The sequence below is a fragment of the Lissotriton vulgaris genome, chromosome 9, assembly GCF_964263255.1.
Source record: "Lissotriton vulgaris chromosome 9, aLisVul1.2, whole genome shotgun sequence".
NCBI classification, from domain to species: domain Eukaryota; kingdom Metazoa; phylum Chordata; class Amphibia; order Caudata; family Salamandridae; genus Lissotriton; species Lissotriton vulgaris.
Genome location: NC_141697.1, coordinates 1,127,928,619 through 1,127,951,348, shown reverse-complemented (window position 1 = coordinate 1,127,951,348; position 22,730 = coordinate 1,127,928,619). Strand labels below are relative to the sequence as shown.

Genomic DNA, 22,730 nt, shown 5'->3' with positions numbered 1-22,730 from the left:
GGCCACCAGTCTGGGGTCCACAGAAGTTTGGCCTCACCGAACAGCATCACCTCCGTTTTTGCAACATTACACTGCAGGAGGTTAGATGCCATCCAGTGTGCCACCGCCTTCATCCCCTGGGCAAAGGAGTTCCTGACCTCCCCCGTAAGGGTTTCAAAAGGAAAGAGGAGTTGGGTGTCATCTGCATATGACACAGGAATAAATCCATACGATCTCATGATGTTAGCTAGGGGGGCCACATAGATATTAAAAAGAGTAGGGCTCAGACAAGAGCCCTGTGGCACCCCCTTAGAGATCTCCAACTCCTCTGACCGATAGTCCCCCAGGGTGACCCTTTGGGTACGACCTGTCAGGAAACTCCTCAGCCATGACAACGCCTTGCCTTCCAGGCCGATGTTAACTAGCCTGGTTGTCATGATGTCGTATGACACGGTGTCAAACGCCGCAGACAGATCCAGCAGAACCAGGATAACAGAATGACCTTTATCCTGGAACATGCGTAGATCGTCTGCGACTGACAGCAAGGTGGTCTCAGTGCTGTGTCTTGGTCTAAAGCCCGACTGGGATGGATCCAGACCACCTACTAGCTCAATGTAACTGGATAAATGGCGATTTACATATTTTTCTATAATTTTCCCCAGAAAGGGGAGAAGAGAAATGGGCCTTAAATTCGCCAATTCCGTCCAGGGAATGGCGGTATTTTTCCTCAGTGGCCTTACTAACGCCCTCTTCCAGTCCATAGGGACCTGCCCTGTACAGAGGGAAAGATTAATCAAGTTCTGGATTTCTGGTCCAAGAACTTCTACCAGCTTAGGCAAGATACGGGCAGGAATGCTATCATAAGGACTTCCACTCTTGATCTGTGCAACCAGTGAGATTACCTCCTCCAAAGAAATAGGAGGAAAACTAGAGAGACATTGAGTAGGTGGTCCTGATTGTACACTCGACTGGGATCTGTTGTTATTACTCATTCCCTCAGCCGTCTTTGAGGCCATTATCTTCTCATAGATAGCCTCTATCTTCTTCATAAAGAAGGTAGAGATCTCATTGCACAGCTCTTGGGTGGCTACCTCAACAGTCTCACAGGCTGCTGGTCTGGTAAAGGTTTGTAAGATGTTATACAAAACTCTAGAATCTTTCCCTGCCTCTATAAGTTGTGCTGCAATATGATTTTTCCGAGCAGTCCTGATGGTTTTATGGTACAACTTAAGAGAGGATTTGTAGAGTGTTTTATCCTCCAGCCTTCTAGACCGTCTCCATAATTTTTCCAGTTTTCTAGTATTTTGTTTCAAAGATCTTTGGTCTTCAGAGAACCAGATTTCTTGCTTTTTAGCTGGGCGGGGTTTATAGATTTTCTGGGGGATAGTAGAATTTATTGCATCCCTAACTGCCTCCTCAAACCTGTACAACTCTGTTGTAATATCTCCTGTAGTGAGTCCATACAGGGGAGCTTTGTACTGATCTCTAAAGGCTTGCACCGTTAGTTTATGCCAGGGTCTCCTTTTAGTGGCCAGAATACTCCGCTTTTGAGGCTTATTATTGGTGGCAGTATGGAACTTTAAGATAAAATGATCTGTCCATTCTACTTGTTCAGGAGGCATACATTTAATTAAAGGTGAGTTGGACATTACCAAATCCAAAGTATGGCCTGCCTCATGAGTGGGGCCGTCATTGATCTTTTTCAGTCCTAGGGAGTCTAGGTCCATAAGGAGTGTTCTTGCCTCCTTACAGTTCTCTAGCTCACTATGGACATTAAAATCCCCTACCAAGAGGAAATCCTGATTATCTTGTACAAATGGTGCTAAAGCCTCTATTAGCACGACTGGGAAGGTCCCAATCGGACCTGGTGGTCTATACAACAATGCACCCTTCCTTTGATCTCTGGGATTAGGACTGAGTTTAAAAATGAGTAATTCCATTTGAGGATTACTAATTTCCTCCAGGATAGTTAGGTTCAATTCCTCTTTGTAAACAATTGCAACCCCCCCTCCAGTTTTCTTTACGCGGTCAACCCTGGCAATCTTGTATCCTAATGGGACACTAAGTGTGATCGCTGGAACCAAATGGGGCTTAAGCCAGGTTTCTGTTAAAAAACAGAGGTCTGGCTCCTCAGTCAATATAAGATCCCATACCTGTGTGGAGTGCTTCACTAAAGATCGAATATTGCAGAGTAGATTTTTATTCCACATAATGGAGTTATCTCCCGGTATATTAATAGGAGCAAAGTCTTGTCTTCTGGCTAGTATGGCCTCAGCTACCTGTGAATGCTTGTTCAAATTCGTATCAAGATCAAACTGCATATGGCATCTATGACATGAAAAAGGACCATCAACGGGAGTGTCAATACCAATAGTACAGGCATGGGTCATATCGGCGCGAATCGCAAGCAATACCTGTGAAGTGTATGATCTTTGTGTGGTAGGCGATGTATACAGGGCATGTAATGGGCGCGCCATAATCTCCAGCCCCTTAGCCCCGTCCTGTCGCGGACGGGCGCGGACGGGCTGGTCTTCGGCTCGTCTTAGGCGCAGGAGTAGGCGACACCCTGCGCGCCAACGCTGCGCGCTAGAGCCGACGAGGGGCTAAATAGCCCAGGAAGTGCCAGAGTCTAGAGCGTTAACCGCTCGCTTTCCAGTGTGTCCTGCCTCAGCCCCGCCCTTCACACACCGGGATTGGCTGCCGATAGAGAAGGTTGTTATACCCTAGTCACTGGGAGACTAATGGGTTACGGTATTACTCTACTGTGTTTATATTCACCCAATGTTGGTGATCCTGAATTCTTCCATTATTCCTCTCACTGGGTGCAGAAAATAACTGCGTGGGCAGAGATTTCAATCTTCTCCTTATCCCGGAGAAAGACAGCACAGCAAATTCCTCTTATACTAAACCCCTGGCTTGCAGTGTGCTACTGGATCGTTGCAGCTCACTGGGCTTGATAGACATATGCGCATGCACAGCCAGAACGATCTAGAATACATGCACTATACCAGGACACGGTTTGACTTCTGGTTTGTCTCTCCTAATATGGCGTCCTGGTTCAGATCTACTACTCACCTTCCTGGAACGTACTCAGACCACTCCCCCTTTATGTTCAAGTACGAGTTCCCAGACCCAAAGGTAATGAACGACAATGGAGATTTCCGGGTCAGGCTTTAAATTATGCTGTGTTCTCAACAGAACTGCGTGAAGCTATAGTGACATATTTTGAGCTTAATGAGGGCTCGGTCAGCACAAGGGCGACCTTGTGGGAAGCCTTTAAGGCATATGCTAGAGGGGTATACATCTCCAAACACTCCGGGATATTGAAAGCACTGAGAGATACTATTACCCGCATAGAACAACATCTGGGTGCACTTGACGCTGAACAACTCCAGTCCCCTACCCCTTCTGGACCCAATCGCCGATTGCTGCTGATGACTCAGTTCAGGGAGGCAGCAGAGAGCAAAACTAACTTCCTTGGGAAGTATGCCAGTGCCATGCGATATGGTGAAAAAAATAAAATAATAAGCTGTTTATGTTGTAAGTTGTAGCTTGCTTAGTAGTTCTACGATATAAGTTACAGAAAGTCTGTTAAAGAGTTATGTCATGTTAATGTACAAAAACGCAATATAGTGGGCTGTTACTTGTGGCATGGTGCGAGTCAGTAATAGCAACATTTAGAAAAATTAAATTAAAGATGAAAATATTAGAATTAATTGATGTAATAGCAGCATTCAAATCATGCTCATAATGTCTGCGAGATAACTGCATGTGTGACTGCCTGTTTAGTAGTAAAATATGGCAATATTTGGTGTTTAGAGAAATTATGATGACAAATTTTGGCCCCGTGTTACCCTGTTTAGAGGGGTTCCTATAGCTTTGGAAGCTGGTGTTGCTGCACCAACTGCACTTTTGAAGTCATGACCTGAGTGCCTGCAAGGTAACTACAATTGTGACTGCTTATTTAGTTGTTAAATATAGTATTACTTGGTGTTCAATGTTGTCCCGACAGCTTTTGGCCCCAGTGCCACTGCATCTGCTGTACCATTCAAATCAAGCCCCTTTCAACTGCAAGATAACTGCAATTGTGTCTGCCTGCATAGTAGTGAAACATAGCAATAATAGGTGTATAGAGGAGTTCTGACAACTTTTGGGACCGGCGACACTTCACCAGCTGCACCACTAAAATCATGACCATGTTGTCTGCAAGGTAACTGCACTTGTGACTGCCTATTTAGTAGTAAAATACATCAATATTAGGTGCTTAGTGGAGTGCCTAGTGCTTTTGGTCCTGATGCTACCGCATCTGCTGCACTACTCATATCATGACCCTTTTGCCTGCTAAATAAATGCACTTGTGACTTTCTTGTTGAGGAGTCAAATTTAGCAATAATCTATGTTTAACGGGTTCCCTAGAGCTTTTGGCCTAAGTGCTACTGCACCTGCGGCACCATTTGAATAAAGTTCATTTTAACTGCAAGTTAACTGCACTTATGACTGTCTGTTTAGTAGTCAAATATAACAATATTGTGTATTTAAAGGAGTTATGACAAAGTTTGGGCCGGTGCCACTGCTCCTACTGCACCATTCAAATAATGACCCTGTTGCTGGAAAGATAACTGCACTTGTGACTGGCTGTCTAGTAGTAAAATATAGCAATATTAGGTGTTTAGAGGAGTTCTGACAGCTTTTTGGCCCGGTGCCACTGCACCTGCTGCACCATTTAAATCAAGTCCCTTTTAACTGTAATTGTGACTGCCTGTTTACTTGTCAAATATAGCAATATTATGTGTTCAAAGGAGTTCTGACAACTTTTAGGCAGTTGCTACCTCACTTGCTGCACCATTTAAATAATGACCTTGTTATCTGCAAGGCAACTGGTTAGTAGTACAATGTAGCAATTTTAGGTGTTTGGTGGGGTGCCTAGAGATTTTGGTTCTGGTGCTACTGCACCTGCTGCACCACTCAAATCAAGCCCCTTTTAACTGCAAGGTAACTGCAATTGTGACTGCCTGTTTAGTAATCAAATACTGCAATATTATGTGTTTAGTGGAGTTGTGACAACTTTTGGGCCTGACACTGCACCATTCAAATCATGACGCTGTTCTCTGCAAGGCAACTGCAATTGTGGCTGCCTGTTTGGTAGTCAAATATAGCATAGCTCTTGTACAGCAACTTATTTTTAACATGCACTATTCATGACAACATTTAAAATTTGATAATAATGACCAAATAGATTAAGTTGAAAAATGCAATCCGAGCATGCCTGCAAAGTGCAAAGAAAAGTAATGAGGCATGAACAGAAAATGCCACAAAATTCCAAGGCTAAAGCAGCTGCTTTATACAACGAAGTAATAAAAATAATGCATTCCAGCATACTGTTAGAAGCTGCCTGCCTTTTCTGTGGGAAGAGATCTTATCTTGACAGTGAATGGGGTTTAAACAGTGGCAACAGCTTTTGTAGAAGTATCGTAAATGCACACAGCCAAGGGAAGTTAACAAAAAATAGCTCCACACAAAAGCAAATAAACAAAGTAATTCGGACATGGGAACTGATAAGAGCCCCCTTTTAAGATATATTAAATGCAAGAGATTTCACAACACAGTGGAATCGCTCTGCAGGTGAAACCTAATAAAAAAATAGTTGACAGCTATACCATGCTACTATGACATGAATGTCTAGCTGATATTGTTTGTTTTCGCTAAAAGTGCTCCCATCATGTTGGTGAAAGCACTTTTAGCAATTAAAGCTCACTGCCATTCCAGCAAAATTGCTAAGTAGTGGACGGCCTGTCATTCGCTAAATGAGGTCCACTTTTTTACATTCAATTGGTAAGTCCTATGTGTGGCGTGTGTATTGTAACAAAATATGAGGGTAATTTTTTAGAGATATATGTAAAAAAAATGGTTGTACATGCAAATTTGATAGATAATAATGTAGTGAACCAAAGACTGTAAATGTTTATTTTGCCTGTTGCAGATATTGCAAACAAAGTCCTCTTGGGATGCTTCACCTGTGAAATGCTGGTGAAGATGTACAGCCTTGGTCTCCAAGCCTATTTTGTATCTCTCTTCAATCGTTTTGATTGTTTTGTGGTCTGCGGAGGCATCACTGAAACCATATTGGTAGAGCTGGAAATTATGTCACCTTTGGGGATTTCTGTGTTCCGATGTGTCCGACTATTACGTATTTTTAAAGTAACGAGGTAAGCAAAAAAGATATGCTCTTTTTTTTTATCTACTAAACAATTGAACGCATCATCACAGCTGCCATTACTTCAGATATGTTTTGTAAATGTAGCACATTTGCAATTTCAGGCACTGGGCATCCCTGAGCAACTTGGTGGCGTCATTGCTCAACTCAATGAAATCCATTGCTTCCTTGTTGCTTTTGCTCTTCCTCTTCATCATCATCTTCTCACTGCTTGGCATGCAGTTGTTCGGGGGCAAATTTAATTTTGACGAAACAATAACCAAGAGGAGCACGTTCGATAACTTCCCCCAGTCGCTTTTAACTGTTTTCCAGGTAACTATTTAACTGCATTTTTATTTGGGACCATAAATGCCTGGCACGTGTACTTTTGTATGATTTTGTGATGTCATTTAAGGGTAGTAGGTCAGTACAACACAGCCCTTCCACTAGTGGAAGCACAGTATATGACTGCTCACGTATGATGTACTGTTGTTTCTGAAATAGAAGGAATACAATAATATATTCATCCCCGTTAGACGCCCAATTTGGACAAAACATGGATGTACAGGTAAAAACAAGAACCTTTTTTAGGTATGTTGTTAGCCAAATGCTTTTGATGTTTCTAAAATTATACATATAATATATTTACCTATAGGAACTTTCAGCCAGCTCTCTTCATCAGTTGATCCATTGTTGTTTAATTCACATTTTTCTTCCGCACACTATAGCATACATCATGGGGCAGTGGGTAAACCCACTTCAGCTTTTGGCCAACATCAGTCTGAGTGACGACATTCAGCTCTTTCACAAGTACACCTGGACAAAAAGTAACCCCCTTCAGTGACAAACACTACTGTATTTAGTTGTAGACCCCAAATTTTCTTTTAGCTTTTTTTTTAATATAATGGGAGGGGCCCGGCAAGTCCATCAACAATAATGTTTTACAAAAATAATCGCAAAGTAAACAAAAGTATTGACTAAACCAACAAGCATTGTCATAGCCAAAAGGTCTTGCCTTTGGGAACCTTATAAGTATTTAGCCATGAAACAGTTCATATTGTTGCACCAAAGATATTGTGCTGCATAACTAAATACTTATAAGGTCCCAAAAGCGAGACCTTTTGGCTATGCCAATGCTTGTTTAATACATCTTGTGTATGGATCTAGAAATGCCTTCATTCAAGGCAATAGATCTGATAATACAAGACGGTACTGCAGCATTATTGTAAACAGTACACTAGCTACTGTACAAACCGTATGGTTACAACAAAAATATTCAAGCTTTTAAAACAAACATAAATGGGCCACATCAAAAAAAAACTTTGAATCCCTCTTTTAAATTGTCAGCCATAAAATATCTCCCACCTTGAGATTACACCTAGAACTAATTTAAAAAAGGAAATCATTTCAAGTTAATATTTTGTCAAACCCAATTCACATATTCTTTAATTTTGCTCATCATTTTTTATTATTTTGACAATTCACTCTCACTATAGCAGTCTAATTAGACTAATCTGACAGAATCCTCAAGACCAGGGAATGAGTATACCAGAACCTCACTGCACTGTGGCCATACTAATGGCAATACACATCTCTGTCAACCTAGCATAACATATACATATGTGGCAAAATAGGCTCAGGCTCCAGAAGTGCATCGGGGATGACAGTTGTAGCGTAACTAGCCCTTTTCTTGAATTGTGGACAAAGTTCCTTCATACGACCTTGGAGCAGACTTGCCAATGCAGTCTGAAGAATGTTTTTTTATGTAAGTATGTGGAAACTCGACAGACTACAGCATGCCACTAGAATTGTTTCAAGGTTATGATGTTATTTTAAAAGTAACTTTGATAAAAATGCAATTGAGCCGCGGAGAATGATGATATCACCTTCTGATTTAAAGTCATCTGTTTTGCTGAACTTCAATGACCACACACACACTTTTCAAATACTCGTCGGGGGAGACAGAAGGAACAACACTACCAAAAGTCCTACGCCAATATCTGCGAGGTATTTCAGACTTTCTCTCATTCAAAAAACAGCCAAAGATATGGCTGTGGCCAGTCTACTCTGTGTTAATCACGCAAATAAGGACTCTCACACGACTCTGCTTAAGTAGCATAAAATTCGCTTTTCCAATTGCTCCCCAGGAGGTTGCCCACCCACAACTCTGCTTGTCCTGATGAAGACCCTTCTGTAAGGAAAAGAAACCTACTTATATTGGGTCGAAACGTAGACGACTACACCACCCATGACCAACTCCGGTCCCCATTCCGACACTTACGGCTACAACGGAGTTAGGCCGGTCTTTACCATTCATGAATTTGGACTCTTTTTGAGCCGCTAACTGTGGCCCTGTTTTCAGGGACCACATGTACATTGTCTTAGAAGCTTTAATAAGACTTGTCACCGAATGAATCAGATCACATATATCCTACCCCCTACACTTTTCCCTCACGTCACCCCCTTCCTGTTGTGAATGTGGGCACGCACATTGTATATAAACTGTGGTATCAAAAGAATGTATAAAATGAGTAAGATATCCATTGAATAGGATGTATGCAATCTTGAATTAAATTCTTTTTTGCTTCTAAAAAGTTTTTTTTTTTTTTTTTTTTTTCTTTCTTTGAATTGTTGAATACAAATGGTGTAAATTTGTAATTTCTTTCCTCTGGTCACGGGACCCCTTCCTTTTGTTCTAAGTAGCATAAAAGGTCACTTTTATTATTAGGACAGCCAAAAACAGACTCTGCAACATTATCTTTATTCAACAATACCTTGTACGATTTTCCCCAAAACCTTTTTCCAATTGTATACATTTCCATTTCCCAATGCTTTATTCTTTGCCAACATTCCATAACTTGTTTCCATATCAACCAGTATTATTTCCATCTTTCCTTTTCTTTCCCACCTACCCTCCCAACCCCTCCCCATAGAGAAAGGATGAATCCGCTCTAGATTATCCTATCCCTTAAGAACACGCCAACAACACATAACAAAAGGAGCCTGTCCATAGTGCCCTAAAGTGACATCTTTTCTCTGTGGTGTCTATATACAGGACAAAAGTACATCAAAACATAGAACAAAAAACACCCTTCCCGACTTCTTTCAAAGCCAGGGTGGGTGGGTGGGTCAAAAACACGACGCCACCGCTCCTTCACTCGCATCGAGTGACGTCGCCCTCCCTCTCCCTCCCCACGCCTGGACAGCCCCTCCCACCCGCCCGAACATCCAATCAGATCGCATGAGGATAATCCCATTGCGCGAAATTCCCCTGGGGAACACCGGCTCATGCCAAGTCCCCCTGGGACCCATCGGGCAAATAAGGACTCTCACACGACTCTGCTTAAGTAGCATAAAAGGTCACTTTTATTATTAGGACAGCCAAAGACAGACTCTGCAACATTATCTTTATTCAACAATACCTTGTACGATTTTCCCCAAAACCTTTTCCCAATTGTATACATTTCCATTCCCCAATGCTTTATTCTTTGTCAACAATCCATAACTTGTTTCCATATCAACCAGTATTATTTCCATCTTTCCTTTTCTTTCCCACCTACCCTCCCAACCCCTCCCCATAGAGAAAGGATCAATCCGCTCTAGATTATCCTATCCTTTAAGAACACGCCACCCAAGAAAACCCTCAGAGTTTTCCTGCCCCACCCAACCTCTCATCACATCCCCACTGTTGCCAATGTGCTTACATTGCATATCTTTTTGCTCAAATATATATATATATATTTTTTATATTTTTTTCTGCGAACACCATAAATCCACACACCACAAGTTGGCCAATGCATCCCGTAGTTCCATGAGGTAGTATGCTTGCCCCATCTGTGACAGGTGTACACCATCACTTCGAAATAAATGAAGCATTTCGCTGGAAAAATGCTCATGAGCCAGCACCGTTATGCCCATAGCTGTGCAGAAAATTTTTAGAGCTCTGTTTAACTTACGGCGAGCTTTCTCGACAGCCGCATGTACTCGGGCACCTCTCCATTGATGTCTATACACAAATTCAGTCCAAACAACCCGAGTACCCACCCAATTGGCTTTAATTACCGCTAGATCCAGTTTCATTTGTTTAATAAGCGTTAATCCTGACAAGTCCACCAGATCGTTTTCACCAAGGTGTATTATTAACAAGTCTGGTATTCCCCAAGCCGCAGCTAATTTAGATAGCACAGGAAATAAATCTTTCCATTTCATTCCCCCCACACCTTTCCATAACACCTCATGTTCTTTGCTATACAAATCTAACCCTCGTCCACAAATTTGCTGTTTAGCAAAAATTGATGCCCATTTAACTATAGAATGTCCAACAATCCAAGTCCTCTTTTTGCGAGGGAAATCCAGAACTTGACCTGTGATACAAAAGCCAACATTACTACTATAGACACAGCGACAATTACATTACAATCTCACATATCTGTAACAACAGTTAGATTTCCATCGCCCTATGCGTTGTAATTCTTCCTTCCCCCAACCCAACTTAGCGGCTTCCGTAGCCGCGCCTATTCTAAAGGAGTGAGTACCAAAGCATGTTGGATTTTCCCCCACCAATGACGGACTTTTTCTCAGGACTGCCAAAAATTGAAAACAAGTCAACTGATCCCCTTTCTTATGACAAAAAATTGTTCCAGCACGAAACACTGCGGACTGTAGAAATGATCCCCACTCTTCAACCGGGCAACAACCCACCACCCCACTCCTTCCTTCCCAGTCTCACCAATGTCCCACTCCCTGTTTGGTCTGTCTTTGACTGTCTCAGCCTGATCTGTAAGATTTTTTCCCCAAGGATGTGAATATCCGACGTCTGAATCCCAACTTGGTTCCGTAAACCAAGTAGTTCCGAGATACGGAACGCTCCAAAGAAAAGCCACACCATACATAACCTAAAGCGTACCAACTCCCATTCATTGTAACAACAACCAGGCAGGACTCCTAAAATCCGCCGTAACAAATCAAATGTAATAGGATCCCTCAACTGTTTTGCATGCAATTTGCTTTTACCAAAACCTTTCAACATTTTCTTCAAAAGAAAACCTATCCGAACCACTTTCCCTAACAATAACTAGCTGTAAAATGAAATACCTGCAAGTTTGCCTGAAATCGTCGTATGGGACAAACCTTTGTCCATCAAACATAATACAAACTCTAACATAAACTGTTCGCTTTCCACTGCTGTACCGTCCTTCTCACGATCCGAAGGATAGCGCAAAAATTCAGACCACGCTTGCTGGTAACTCCTTCTCGTGGATTCCGCTATAGAATGCTCAACCAGCTCTGCAATCCTCATTCCCCCAGGTCCCAAATGGTCGAAGGGATCGCCGTCTTGCGTCTGTCTGCTCTGGGCGCCAACTCCCGGAACCTCTGCCAATTGCAACGAGATAAAGCGTCGGCAATTGAGTTGTTCACCCCAGGAATATGCTTTGCCTTAAAAACAATATTCAACTGAAGGATTTGCAACATGAACGCCCTCAACAAATGTAGAACCCTCACATCTTTTGCTCGTTGCCCATTGACCAGACTCACCACCGCCATGTTGTCTATATGGAACAACACACAGCGATCCTTAAACTCTTCACCCCAGACTTGCAATGCAACCAACAGCGGGAAAAATTCTAAGAAGGCGATGCTACGTCCTTGTTGCAACCAATGAGCCGGCCAAAGCTCCGCGCACCAACGTCCTTCCCAGAACAACCCAAATCCCTGGGATCCAGAAGCATCTGAGAAAATTTGTACTGGCCACACTGTGTCTTCATCCACAAAATTGACAGACACTCCATTAAAGTCATCCAAAAACCTCAACCAGATAAGCAAATCCTCTTTTATTTTGTTCGTCGTATGTGATGATGGGGCAAGGAAGCCCCCGCCATTGCAAAACCAAGACGCCTGCAAAAGGTTCTACCTGCTCTAACTACTCTGCAGGCGAAAGTAAGGTAACCCAGAAGCCTCTGGACCTGACGTAGTTGTAACTTCTTTTCGCCAATGATTTCTTGCAAAAAAGACCTGATTTCTTGCACCTTAGCCAAGGGCAAACAAGCCACCATTGCTGCGGTATCGATCTCTATACCCAAGAAGACCAACTTCGATGTCGGACCTTCCGTCTTGTCCGCTGCCAATGGCACCCCAAACTCACCTGCCAAATCCTGAAAGCAATCCTGAAAGCACATTGCCCACTACCAGCCTCACCAACAAACAAAAAATCATCCAAATAGTGGCAGACTGCTGTATGCCCAGAACGACGAATAATACACCATTCCAGAAATTTGCTAAAGGTTTCAAATAGGGAACAAGAAATAGAACATCCCATTGGTAAAACACGATCCACATAGTATGCATTTTCAAAGTACATGCCGAGTAATTCAAAATCCATGGGATGTATGGGTAACAAACGAAAAGCTGCTTGAATATCGCATTTTGCTAGTTGCGCTCCCGCACCAGCCTTGCGAACCATCTGTAAAGCATCATCAACTGACGCATAAGACACCGCCGAGTCATCCGACGAGATGAAGTCATTTACTGACTGCCCTTCCGGCCAGGACAAATGATGAATAAGCCGGAACTCACCTTCGGCCTTCTTCGGAATAACTCCAAGAGGCGAGACCATCAAATTTGGCAGGGAACAGTGTGAGAAAGGACCCACTATTCTACCCAATTCCAACTCTTTCTGCAATTTAAACCGTACCACATTAGGCAATTCCTTCGCTGATTTGAGGTTATCAGCCCAACGCAACACTCTAGGACCTTGATACCCAATACGAAAGCCTAACCGAAAACCCCAAATCAGTTTAACTGCCGCCTCACTATCCGGGTACATATCCAGACACCGCATCATCGCTTGCAGCCTGTTTGTTGTAGGAGCTCCCATGTTCTCCCTGGTGTTGATTAGGAAAGCACTGGAAGATGGCATGTCTACCCCCACACTGTGCACATTCGTGTTTGAACTTGCAATATTGGCGCACACAGGAGCCTCGAATGAAACCCCAACAAGTTCCTGTGGTAGGCAACTGTCCTCTCCCCAATCCACCCGCCCCCACTGTGGCTGGACGCTGCAGAAAGTGCCGATAAGTTATTGGTAAACCACTGGCCGTATGTATCGTGTTAGAAGACGGGTGCCCCGACAACCATTGTAGCCATAACTCTTGGTCCACCTCTCCCCATGGTTTATCATTAAAGAGACTCACCCTAGCCCGAAACTCTTCATCATAATTCAACCAAGCATAGCCCCCCGCCTGTAAATGCGCCCTTCTGATGATATCTATGTATTTAAAAAGTGAAACTGCCCTTTCTGGATAACGCTCACAATAAACACTGGCATAAATAATGAAAGCAGCCGTCCAATTCTCAATTGTTTTTGGCACCTTGGGGCGGCGGGACAATTCCAACTCCTCCTCCTTATAACCCTCCCTGGCCTGCAGGTCTATATGTAAAAGGCAGAAAATATCCACATAATCGTGGCTCCAAATCCTCTGCCTCGTTCTCTGCGACAAGTGAGTGCCCAAGGGCATGGCCACCCCCATATAAGGCAATTTCGTACGACCACTCCTTGGATTCTCACTGCGCAAAGAGCTACTTACTGATGACACCGGGCTCACCCCTTCCTCCCTTTCCTTCTGACCCCCAGACCCCGAATTTGACTGCGGCGTCTCCTGTGCCCCCGAATCCAACTCTTGACCTTTCGCCATCACCCCATTTCCACCCTCCACAGGCCCAACACCTGGGCCGCTTGCCAAAGGCTGTGTCCTTGCAGCCCACCAGTCTGCCTTAGCTGCTGGTAGCTGTGCAGCCCTCTGATGAAATTCCTTCAGACCATCACGCTGATGATGTCCGCCATGCTTCATATGCTCCAAAGAGAAAACCGCTCCAGATCTCTGAAATACACTAGCAGAGGTGAAATGGCCGTCCCCCCGCCCTCCAGACACCTGGCCGCCCAAACCAAACAGCCGCCACCTCTTTAGACACCCAAGCCCTTGGATAAATTTCATTTTCTTTATCAAAATCGTCATAATCATCATCATGCACATCTCGGAATTCAGTAGTTTCAAAACTTGTGCATGGCATAGAGCCTGAACCAATGTCGACATCATGATATGTTACTGCAGACACAGGCCTCCGTGTAAAGCGCCTGGCCAAGGGCCCAAAATCCGCACCAGATTCACTTCGAGTAATGCGCCCGCCCCCAAAGCCGCACTTTGCTTCGCTGTGACAGGAGTAGAACTCTGTACCTCAGAAATGGGCCCAGAGCCCGCCACAAAGTTCCCGCCGCTCCAGCGAGGAACCGCTCCATACCTACCTTTTACCTGATCCACTGGAGTACCAGAAAATTGTTTTTTGCGCATATCAGCATGGTTCACCCAAACCCATTGCCCTTGCTGTGGACCAAATCCAGAATCAAACTCCACACGTGGGTGCCGAGGCGGAGGCCTAGATTCCGGAAAAAACTCTAAACTTTCACTGTCTTTACTGCCCACCCCGCTCCCACTCTGACCCTCCTCCCAACCAGGATTTTCCCCAGTTTGCTGATCCCACAAAACACCTTCAACCGCCTGACAGTCATATGTAACGCCAGAGGAATGTGGCTCCTCATAACAAAAGTCTGCGTCATTCAAGGCCCGCGGGGGCCTCTTGGCTGAGGTAACAAAACTTCTTGACAGGCTGAATACGCACTCTGCAGATTTGGTTCATTCGACGACAGTTCTCCACCTATGGAGCTTTCAAAATCCACCACCTCCAACTGTCCAAAGTCTTCAACCTCGCTGTCACTGGAATAATCTACTAAAGTATTTTTCTGACCAATGAAGCAAACCTGTGGTGCATTGTCGACTCTATTGCTTACTTTGGGTACAGCATAGGACGCTTTGGATATTCCTCCTGACAATGCCGATACCGATTGCAAAACAGACACATCTGGCGCCTGTGACGTTTTGTCAACTCCTGAACTGATCTCACTGAAATGAGTCTCTTCACTTAACTGCACTTGACGCACTCTAGTATCTAGCGCAAAACTGGCTCTACCTCCTCGCCTTCCTGCCCGCTTCCTGCCTTGAGGTGCAAAGACAAGCTGACCTCCCCTCACAACACACGGAGCTGAGGCAGAACGCAGGGGTGGGGGTTTCTTCCCTCAGCTACTCCTGCCCGAAGAGCGCGCTCTCCTTGGTCACGCAGCTGGCATTTTCTCCACACACAAAGTCTCTGTGGTACTACCTGCTACAGACCTGCAAGCAGCAACAGCGCGACCCACCCCTTCCACTTCGACAGAACCTTCCACCACAGCACTGGGCCATAATAAATCAGTACGCCCAAAAGCTACCAGTGCTCTTATCACCTCTCTGGCAATATCTTCTGCTGACATGGCTCGATAATTCAAAACGCCGTCGAAGAAAACAGCAACGCAATGTAAATAACTAAGCCAACAGGAATTCCTCTTAGCTGACAGTCAAAAACACGACGCCACCGCTCCTTCACTCGCATCGAGTGACGTCGCCCTCCCTCTCCCTCCCCGCGCCTGGACAGCCCCTCCCACCCGCCCGAACATCCAATCAGATCGCATGAGGATAATCCCATTGCGCGAAATACCCCAGGGGAACACCGGCTCATGCCAAGTCCCCCTGGGACCCATTATCCCTCATTGAATGCTAACTGCAATCTGTTATTCATTTATTTTGCACAGGAGCCTTGCAACATACCTCTTTATTTACGCTGCCCCTCTCTAACTAATTTTTAGTCTCTGAAGTCTGAACAAACAAAATTACTCTCACTGACGTCGGTGGGATCCTATGCATGAAAACCGTCCTTAGCATCCAAAATCGTGACATCGACAATGGTTGAGACCATCACCCAAAACCACACCACTCATTCTCACCCTCCATAGAAACGACTAAGGTTCAGGTACAGTTGAGACTATACTTGCATCGAACACATCGGGAAATAAAGAAATAATAATAAAAACCTGAAAAAGCAATGGCGCCGTTAAGGCAAAAAGATATGAAAATGGGAGCCGCAGACCACATAAATAATTTTAAAAAAAATAGATTATTGGGGGTTAAACATTCCTAGCGGAAAGAGTGCTGATGGCTGTACTCACATCCGGGAGGGGAAGACTTTGATCCTGTCTTTGCCCTACATCTTCTAGCCTTGGAGAGGGGCAAACTGCGAGGTCTGTCCGTGTGTGAAGAAATGAGGATCCCAAACTGTGCATACACTGCGGTGGAGCTGTTAGCTTTTGCCACTGAAGTCAGGCTCAGCTGAACTCTGTCACATGACTGTCTGGAGCAGTAGAGCTCAAGGAAGGGCTAGCAAGATTAAAGAAATACTAAAATGGTAGCCATCTTCAAATGACTAAAATATTTTATAATGTGTTAACTGTGTGAAAGTTCTAGAACGAGCAGGGTTACTAGTTTTTAATGATTGGCGCAGTAAAGTATATTAAATACAATAGTTATAATGACCTTGCTTTGAAATAAACTGTAATATAAATATATTTCCTACAATTACCTTTCCATTAATCGTTTTAATTGAGATATGATATCAATAATTTTTTACGATCAATGCCTTTTCAAAATGCATATTTTCTTTGTTGCTGAAATTTGTTTAGAAAATGTAAAATATTTTCAGTCACTGCAAGATGGCTGCAAAAATGACTACTTGGCAGCAGGGGTAAGAGGGGGTGCTAGCGCGATTCATCAGACGTGCACGTGTTGCCATTGCAAGCAATGCAATAAGGAGAGTTTAAATGCAGAATTACAAATATACAAACTCTTTTTAGGATTTGGTGGACTTGCCTTCAAAACACCATTGTGGTGCTACTTCTACTGAGAGGGATTACCTTTGTTTTATTGCTTCAAGTTATTAAAAACCATCACAATATAAGAACCACACTTAAGATAAAATACATGGCCTGCTCATTTGATAATTATTGCTGGGAAGGCAAAGCAACACGCCATTACTGCCGCAAGTGCATGGGAAGTGATTCAAGCAGGACAGATAGTATGGAATTAAAGGGAACGAAGTAAATCTCCATTACCCATAGAGTGATACAGGTTCGACTTCCTAAAGGTAGAGCGCGCTCTTGGCAAGAAAAGAATTTTGCAGCATAAGCTTGAGCACCACAAAATTGAGGGTACACATGTTTAATCTTGCTGCCTATATTTGTGAGCTGTGAGGTCACACAGCATTGCCACAAAGACAAAAACATGAGATATGTTCAATATGTTTCCACTAAGGAGCCCTGATGAAAGCCCATAAAGAAAATAGCGAGGCTAGAAACGCGTTGGCACAATCAATCTATGATGTTAAATAGTTGAATCGCAAACCATGACAAGTGAATTAAATCATGATAAGTGGATTGATTAAATCAGGATAGTAAAAAAAAAATGTGTAGATACACTGATTGACTTGTGGTGTGTGTGTGTTTGCACGGTCCTGAGGCGGAAAGCCGGGTCCAGTTGCCTGAAGCGTGATATTGCTGCTCTTTTTATTGTTGTAATTATTTAACTGTATTGCTGATTTTAAAAGCCATTTTAAAATCGAAATTGCACAGGATGCTTGTAACGAGGGAATAACTAAGCTCGTGGTCTCGAACCGGAGCCAACTTCCCCCCCTGGGTCCCGCCATCTTGAGTGAGGAGCTGGGCGAGCAGACTAGTGCTCTGCCCCTCCCGCTCTTACTCGCATAATATGGCATCTCTTCCTAGGAAGTGCAGCGGACGAGCGCAGCGGGCGTGCCGGCGGCGCGCCAAAGGCGAGCCCGTCTGCGCTCGTCCGCGCCGAGCCCGCGCCCAGCGCCATCTCCCCTGGCCCTCAACCCCTGAAACCTATGCCGACCCTCTCCTACAACCGTGATTCCCTACGGAGTGCGGACAATCCGGCTAACTGCTTTCATTTGGACTTGTGGGAAGAGTTACAACCCATTCCCTATCTCTGCCGCAATTGCAAGCAGGTTCTCCCCAAACCCTTATGGCTGGCCTGTACTTACATCACGGCTCCCACTCGATCCCTAGGAAACAAAACATCAATCTCGGCGAAATGTATGCTACTCAATGCCAGATCTCTGGTGAAACACAGCACTGAGCTAGCGGAATTAATTCAGGAATCCAAGGTAAAAATAGCCTTTATTACGGAATCATGGACGGATGCAGCCTCTGGCCCTGACATCGTCACAGCCACCCCTCCGGATTATGAGTGTTTTGTTCTTAATAGAGTTAAGAAGAGAGGTGGGGGACTTGCCATAATCTACCACAAGTCATTTAGAGGATCCTTTCAGGGTGGCTCTACAGACCTATTTGAAGCACTGGATTTTAACCTTACACTCTCTAATCATCAAACCCTTAAAGGATGTCTAATGTATAGGCCCCTGGACCCAAAGCCCCTTTTCTTTTAGATCTTACCAACATGTTAGAGAAAGCAGCAGATGTTAACACCTTTACCCTGCTGGGTGACTTTAAATTTTATTTAGAGAAGGAGTCAGACCCTGATACGCGAGAGCTGCTGGACCTTTTGTCCGGGTTGGTATTAATACAACGGGTCAGCTGGTCGACCCACAGGGCGGGACATACTTTAGATGGTATCTTTTCCAACCACCCGCTCCTCGACATGACTGCTATCCACCAGATCTCCTGGTCAGACCATGCAGCTATCTATTTTGAAATCAAGCTAGCTTCTCCTGCCAGATTAGCTAAGGTTAAAAACCCACCCAGAGTTATTAGAAAATGGAAGAATGTAGATGGGAAGGTTTTGGAAGAGGTGCTTAGCTCCTCAATGGCGCCTCTCCCAGTCGAGGTGGAAGAAGCCGCCACAAACTTTACAAACTGGCTCGAGGCAGCCTGTCTCTACGTAGCCCCTCCTCAAATTTACCACTCCACACGTCTAAGTCCTTTAGCCCCCTGGTTTTCTGAGCTGATCAGGGACCATAAAATTCGCTGCAAAAGACTTGAAAGAACATGGCGGAAGAACTATAAAGATGAGGATAGAAAGCTACTCAACGCTGAGTTGAGAGAGTATAAACGGACGATCCAAAAAGCGAAACACGACTATTTCTCTACTCGAATTGAGGAAGCCAGCAACTCCCCGAAGGAGCTCTTCCAGACAGTTTCGTCCCTGATGGCACCCAAGCGAGTAGAGATTCTCCCCGTAAGGAACTCTGCGAAGACCATGCCAAGTTCTTTCAGAACAAGGTAAGAGAGATATTTCTTCCGTTAGACAAGCAAGTGATAGCAGGGTCCCCTGTCGCCAATAAGGAAAGAAACAGTATCAATATGACGTTTCTCAATTTTGCCCCGATCAATGAGGAGGAGATCATGAATAGGCTACTAAGGGTAAAATCGGGATCTCCATCGGACCCTTTTCCCGCCACGTGGCTAAACTAGCCCCCACAGCCATGGCCGCTGGTCTCACCCCATTCAACGCTATGTTGGACAAGGGGGAATTTCCATCACGATGGAAACAAGCCTCCATTCTCCCGCTACTCAAAAAACCGAACCTGAACATAACCGATCTGAATAATTTTCGACCTATTGCCAGACTTCCTCTTCCAGCAAAAAATTATGGAGGGTATCCTTAACACACAGTTGAGTACCTTCCTGAGAGCGGGCCAGTGTCTAGATCCATCACAGCACGGCTTTAGGGCAGATCATAGCACCGAATCTGCATTAACCAAATCGGTAGAAAACATAAGATCAATAATGGATACAGGAGGTAGAGCGGCTCTGATCTTACTAGACTTGTCTGCGGCCTTCGACACGGTCCACCATAAACTCTTAGTGGACCGGTTGAGGGCCTGTGGGATACAAGGAAAGGCTCTTAAAATTCTATATGCCTTCCTATCCGGAAGGTCTCAGAAGGTAGCGTTAGGCACCTTTGAGTCCGACCCTTTTGTACTCCCCTGTGGCGTCCCTCAGGGGTCCTCCCTGAGCCCCACCCTTTTTAATGTTTATGTTTCCACCCTTGCGCCAGTGATTAGATCCTTTGGCTTCCAATTAACATTGTATGCAGACGACACCCAGATAGTGGTGTCGCTACTTCCGGGTGAAACAGAACACACAGCAGACAGATTCAGAGGCTGTATGTGTGAAGTCAGTTCTTGGCTGGCAGGAAACTGCCTAAAACTGAATTCAGCGAAAACTGAAGTCTTGCTTTTTGGTACCAGAGATAATTTCTGGTCCCCCGCTGGTGGCCAGAGGAAATGGGGACTCCTCCGATAGCGGTCACGAAAGTTAAAAATCTGGGAGTCATGATGGATGACTCGTTATCCTTCAGGCCCCAAATAAACACCCTTTCCTCATCCATCCATTTTATGCTTAAAACAATACGGAAAGTTATGCCGCTTCTTACAGAAGAGCATAAAAAGACAGTGGTTACCAGTCTAGTGTTATCTCGCCTAGACTATTGCAATAGTTTGCTCCTAAACGCACAACAGGGAATTCTTAATAAAATGCAAATTCTGCAAAACGCAGCAGCCCGCTTGATCACAGGAACGTCCAAACGTGACTCAGTGGCGCGGGACCTGGTGATGCTACACTGGCTCCCAGTCCGGAAAAGAATAATATTTAAATCACTGTGCATATTCTTCAAGGCACTCAACGGCCTGGGCCCTCAATGCTTGAAAGCGCTTTTTCACTGGTACAAACCAGTAAGAGCTCTTAGATCGGCTGAGCAAAGGCTGGTGATAGTCCCTAGAGTCAGGAAAGCTTGTTGGGGGTGTAGGAGCTTCTCCTTGGGAGCAGCTAAAACATGGAACGCTCTACCACCCAGCTTAAGACAGACACAAGACCTTCTATCGTTCAGAAGAGCTCTAAAGACCTGGCTTTTTACAAACTGACTTCCCTGATGTAACACATGCTTTCTCAGTCATACAGCGCCAGGACACCTCCGGGTAACAGTGCGCTTTAAAAATGTGAAAAATAAATAAATAAATACATATATGCCCTAGCAGGATGAGGCATATATTTGTATATATGTGATGTTTATTCATAGGGCGTTATAATTGCTTTTGAGTCCTTGACATATTGTTTATAAATGATGATGGTAAAAGGGATACATGTTTTATGTTGTAAAAAAAAATGTCAATGTCATTAATGTTAAATGTTGTATACATTTGTTTGATATATGTGTTGGTCTAGAAAGAAGAGAAATCCCTTATCAAAATAGGAAACAAAAGTATTAAGAAACATGGTAAATAAATACCCCAACCACAAAAAGTATATAGTGTGGTGATTGTTTTCAAAGAAATAGGATCCCAGGTTTTGTTCTTGTTCATACATTTGATAATTATAGCAGCAGACCAATCTATAAAGCGCTGATTTCCATAAAGTGCTAGGTGCAATGCTAATCATTCATAAAGAACACATTTATCAAGAAGAAAAATAGCTCGGACGTTGTAAGAAGTGTGAACTGTCCCCTGAATAACTGTAATAAGCACTACGCCAGGTGTTAGTACTGGGAACAAAATGACCCACCCCATCATCAAACTCTGTGTACTTTTATCAAACTTAATCCCAAGAGGGAAGCATTGGCCATGCCCTCTATAAATAAGTAGATTAACAAATAAATATAGAGAGAGTGGACAAGTTCAAAGTATTCCATATAAAAGACAAACAAGTAAAAAGTCTTAATAACGCTAACCATTAAGATCTCGTGATGCTGTAATCAATAGCTTTTGAGCTTCTTTAAGGAATTTTACAGAACAGGCTAATAACTGCGGGCTAATACCACGCAGACACACGAAGATAGCTGTGTTACATTGCCTTATGTTATGCACAGTTTCCGGAACAGGGGTTTCAGCCAGAAACTTCTTAGATTTTTCATATTATGTGAGCGAGGCTTCCCTTCTTAACTTCTTCGAGGCTCATGACGAGCTGGGCTCGTCATGAGGCACGGTGGAGCTGTGCTCATGACGAGCTGACAGGCTGAAGGGTTGGAGCCGAGGATGAGGACCTCCATCTTGTCCGAGTTCAGCTTTAGATGGCTGGTCTTCATCCAGTCAGCGACGGCCTTCATTCCTTCGTGAAGGTTGGCTTTGGCGGTGATGGGGTCCTTGGTGAGGGAGAGGATCAGCTGAGTGTCGTCGGCATAGGAGATTATGTTGAGGTCGTGCTGTCGGGCTACATGTGCGAGCGGGGCCAAGTAAATGTTGAACAGCGTCGGGCTGAGGGAGGATCCCTGGGGTACGCCGCAGATGATCTCGGAGGCTTTGTAACGGAATGGGGGGAGGCAGACACTCTGGGTTCTGCCGGAGAGGAAGGAGGTGGTCCAATCCAGGGCCTTGTCTCGGATCCCTGCGGCGTGGAGGCGTACGCGTAGTGTGCGGTGGCAGACGGTGTCAAAGGCGGCAGAGAGGTCTAGGAGGATGAGTGCTGCGGCCTCTACGTTGTCCAGCAGGGTCCTGATGTCGTCGGTGGCGGCGATGAGGGCAGTCTCAGTGCTCTGGTTGCTGTGGAGCCCTGACTGGGAAGGGTCCAGGATTCTGTTTTCTTTGAGGTATCGGATTAGCTGTCTGTTGACGGTTTTCTCGATTACCTTGGCTGGGAAGGGGAGCAGAGAGATGGGCCGGAAGTTCT

At 44.5% G+C, this 22,730-nt stretch overlaps 1 protein-coding gene across 2 annotated transcripts in view; it reads left to right on the top strand.

The window, feature by feature from the left end:
- The window catches only part of CACNA1D (calcium voltage-gated channel subunit alpha1 D), a 1,282,477-nt gene that overhangs the window by 683,734 nt on the left and 576,013 nt on the right, over positions 1–22,730 (top strand). For both annotated transcript variants that reach the window (XM_086939145.1, XM_086939146.1), the window contains exons 13-14: positions 5,960–6,185; positions 6,298–6,505. In XM_086939145.1, the coding sequence (XP_086795271.1) occupies positions 5,960–6,185; positions 6,298–6,505 (434 nt within the window). The remainder of the gene's footprint in view (positions 1–5,959; positions 6,186–6,297; positions 6,506–22,730) is intronic.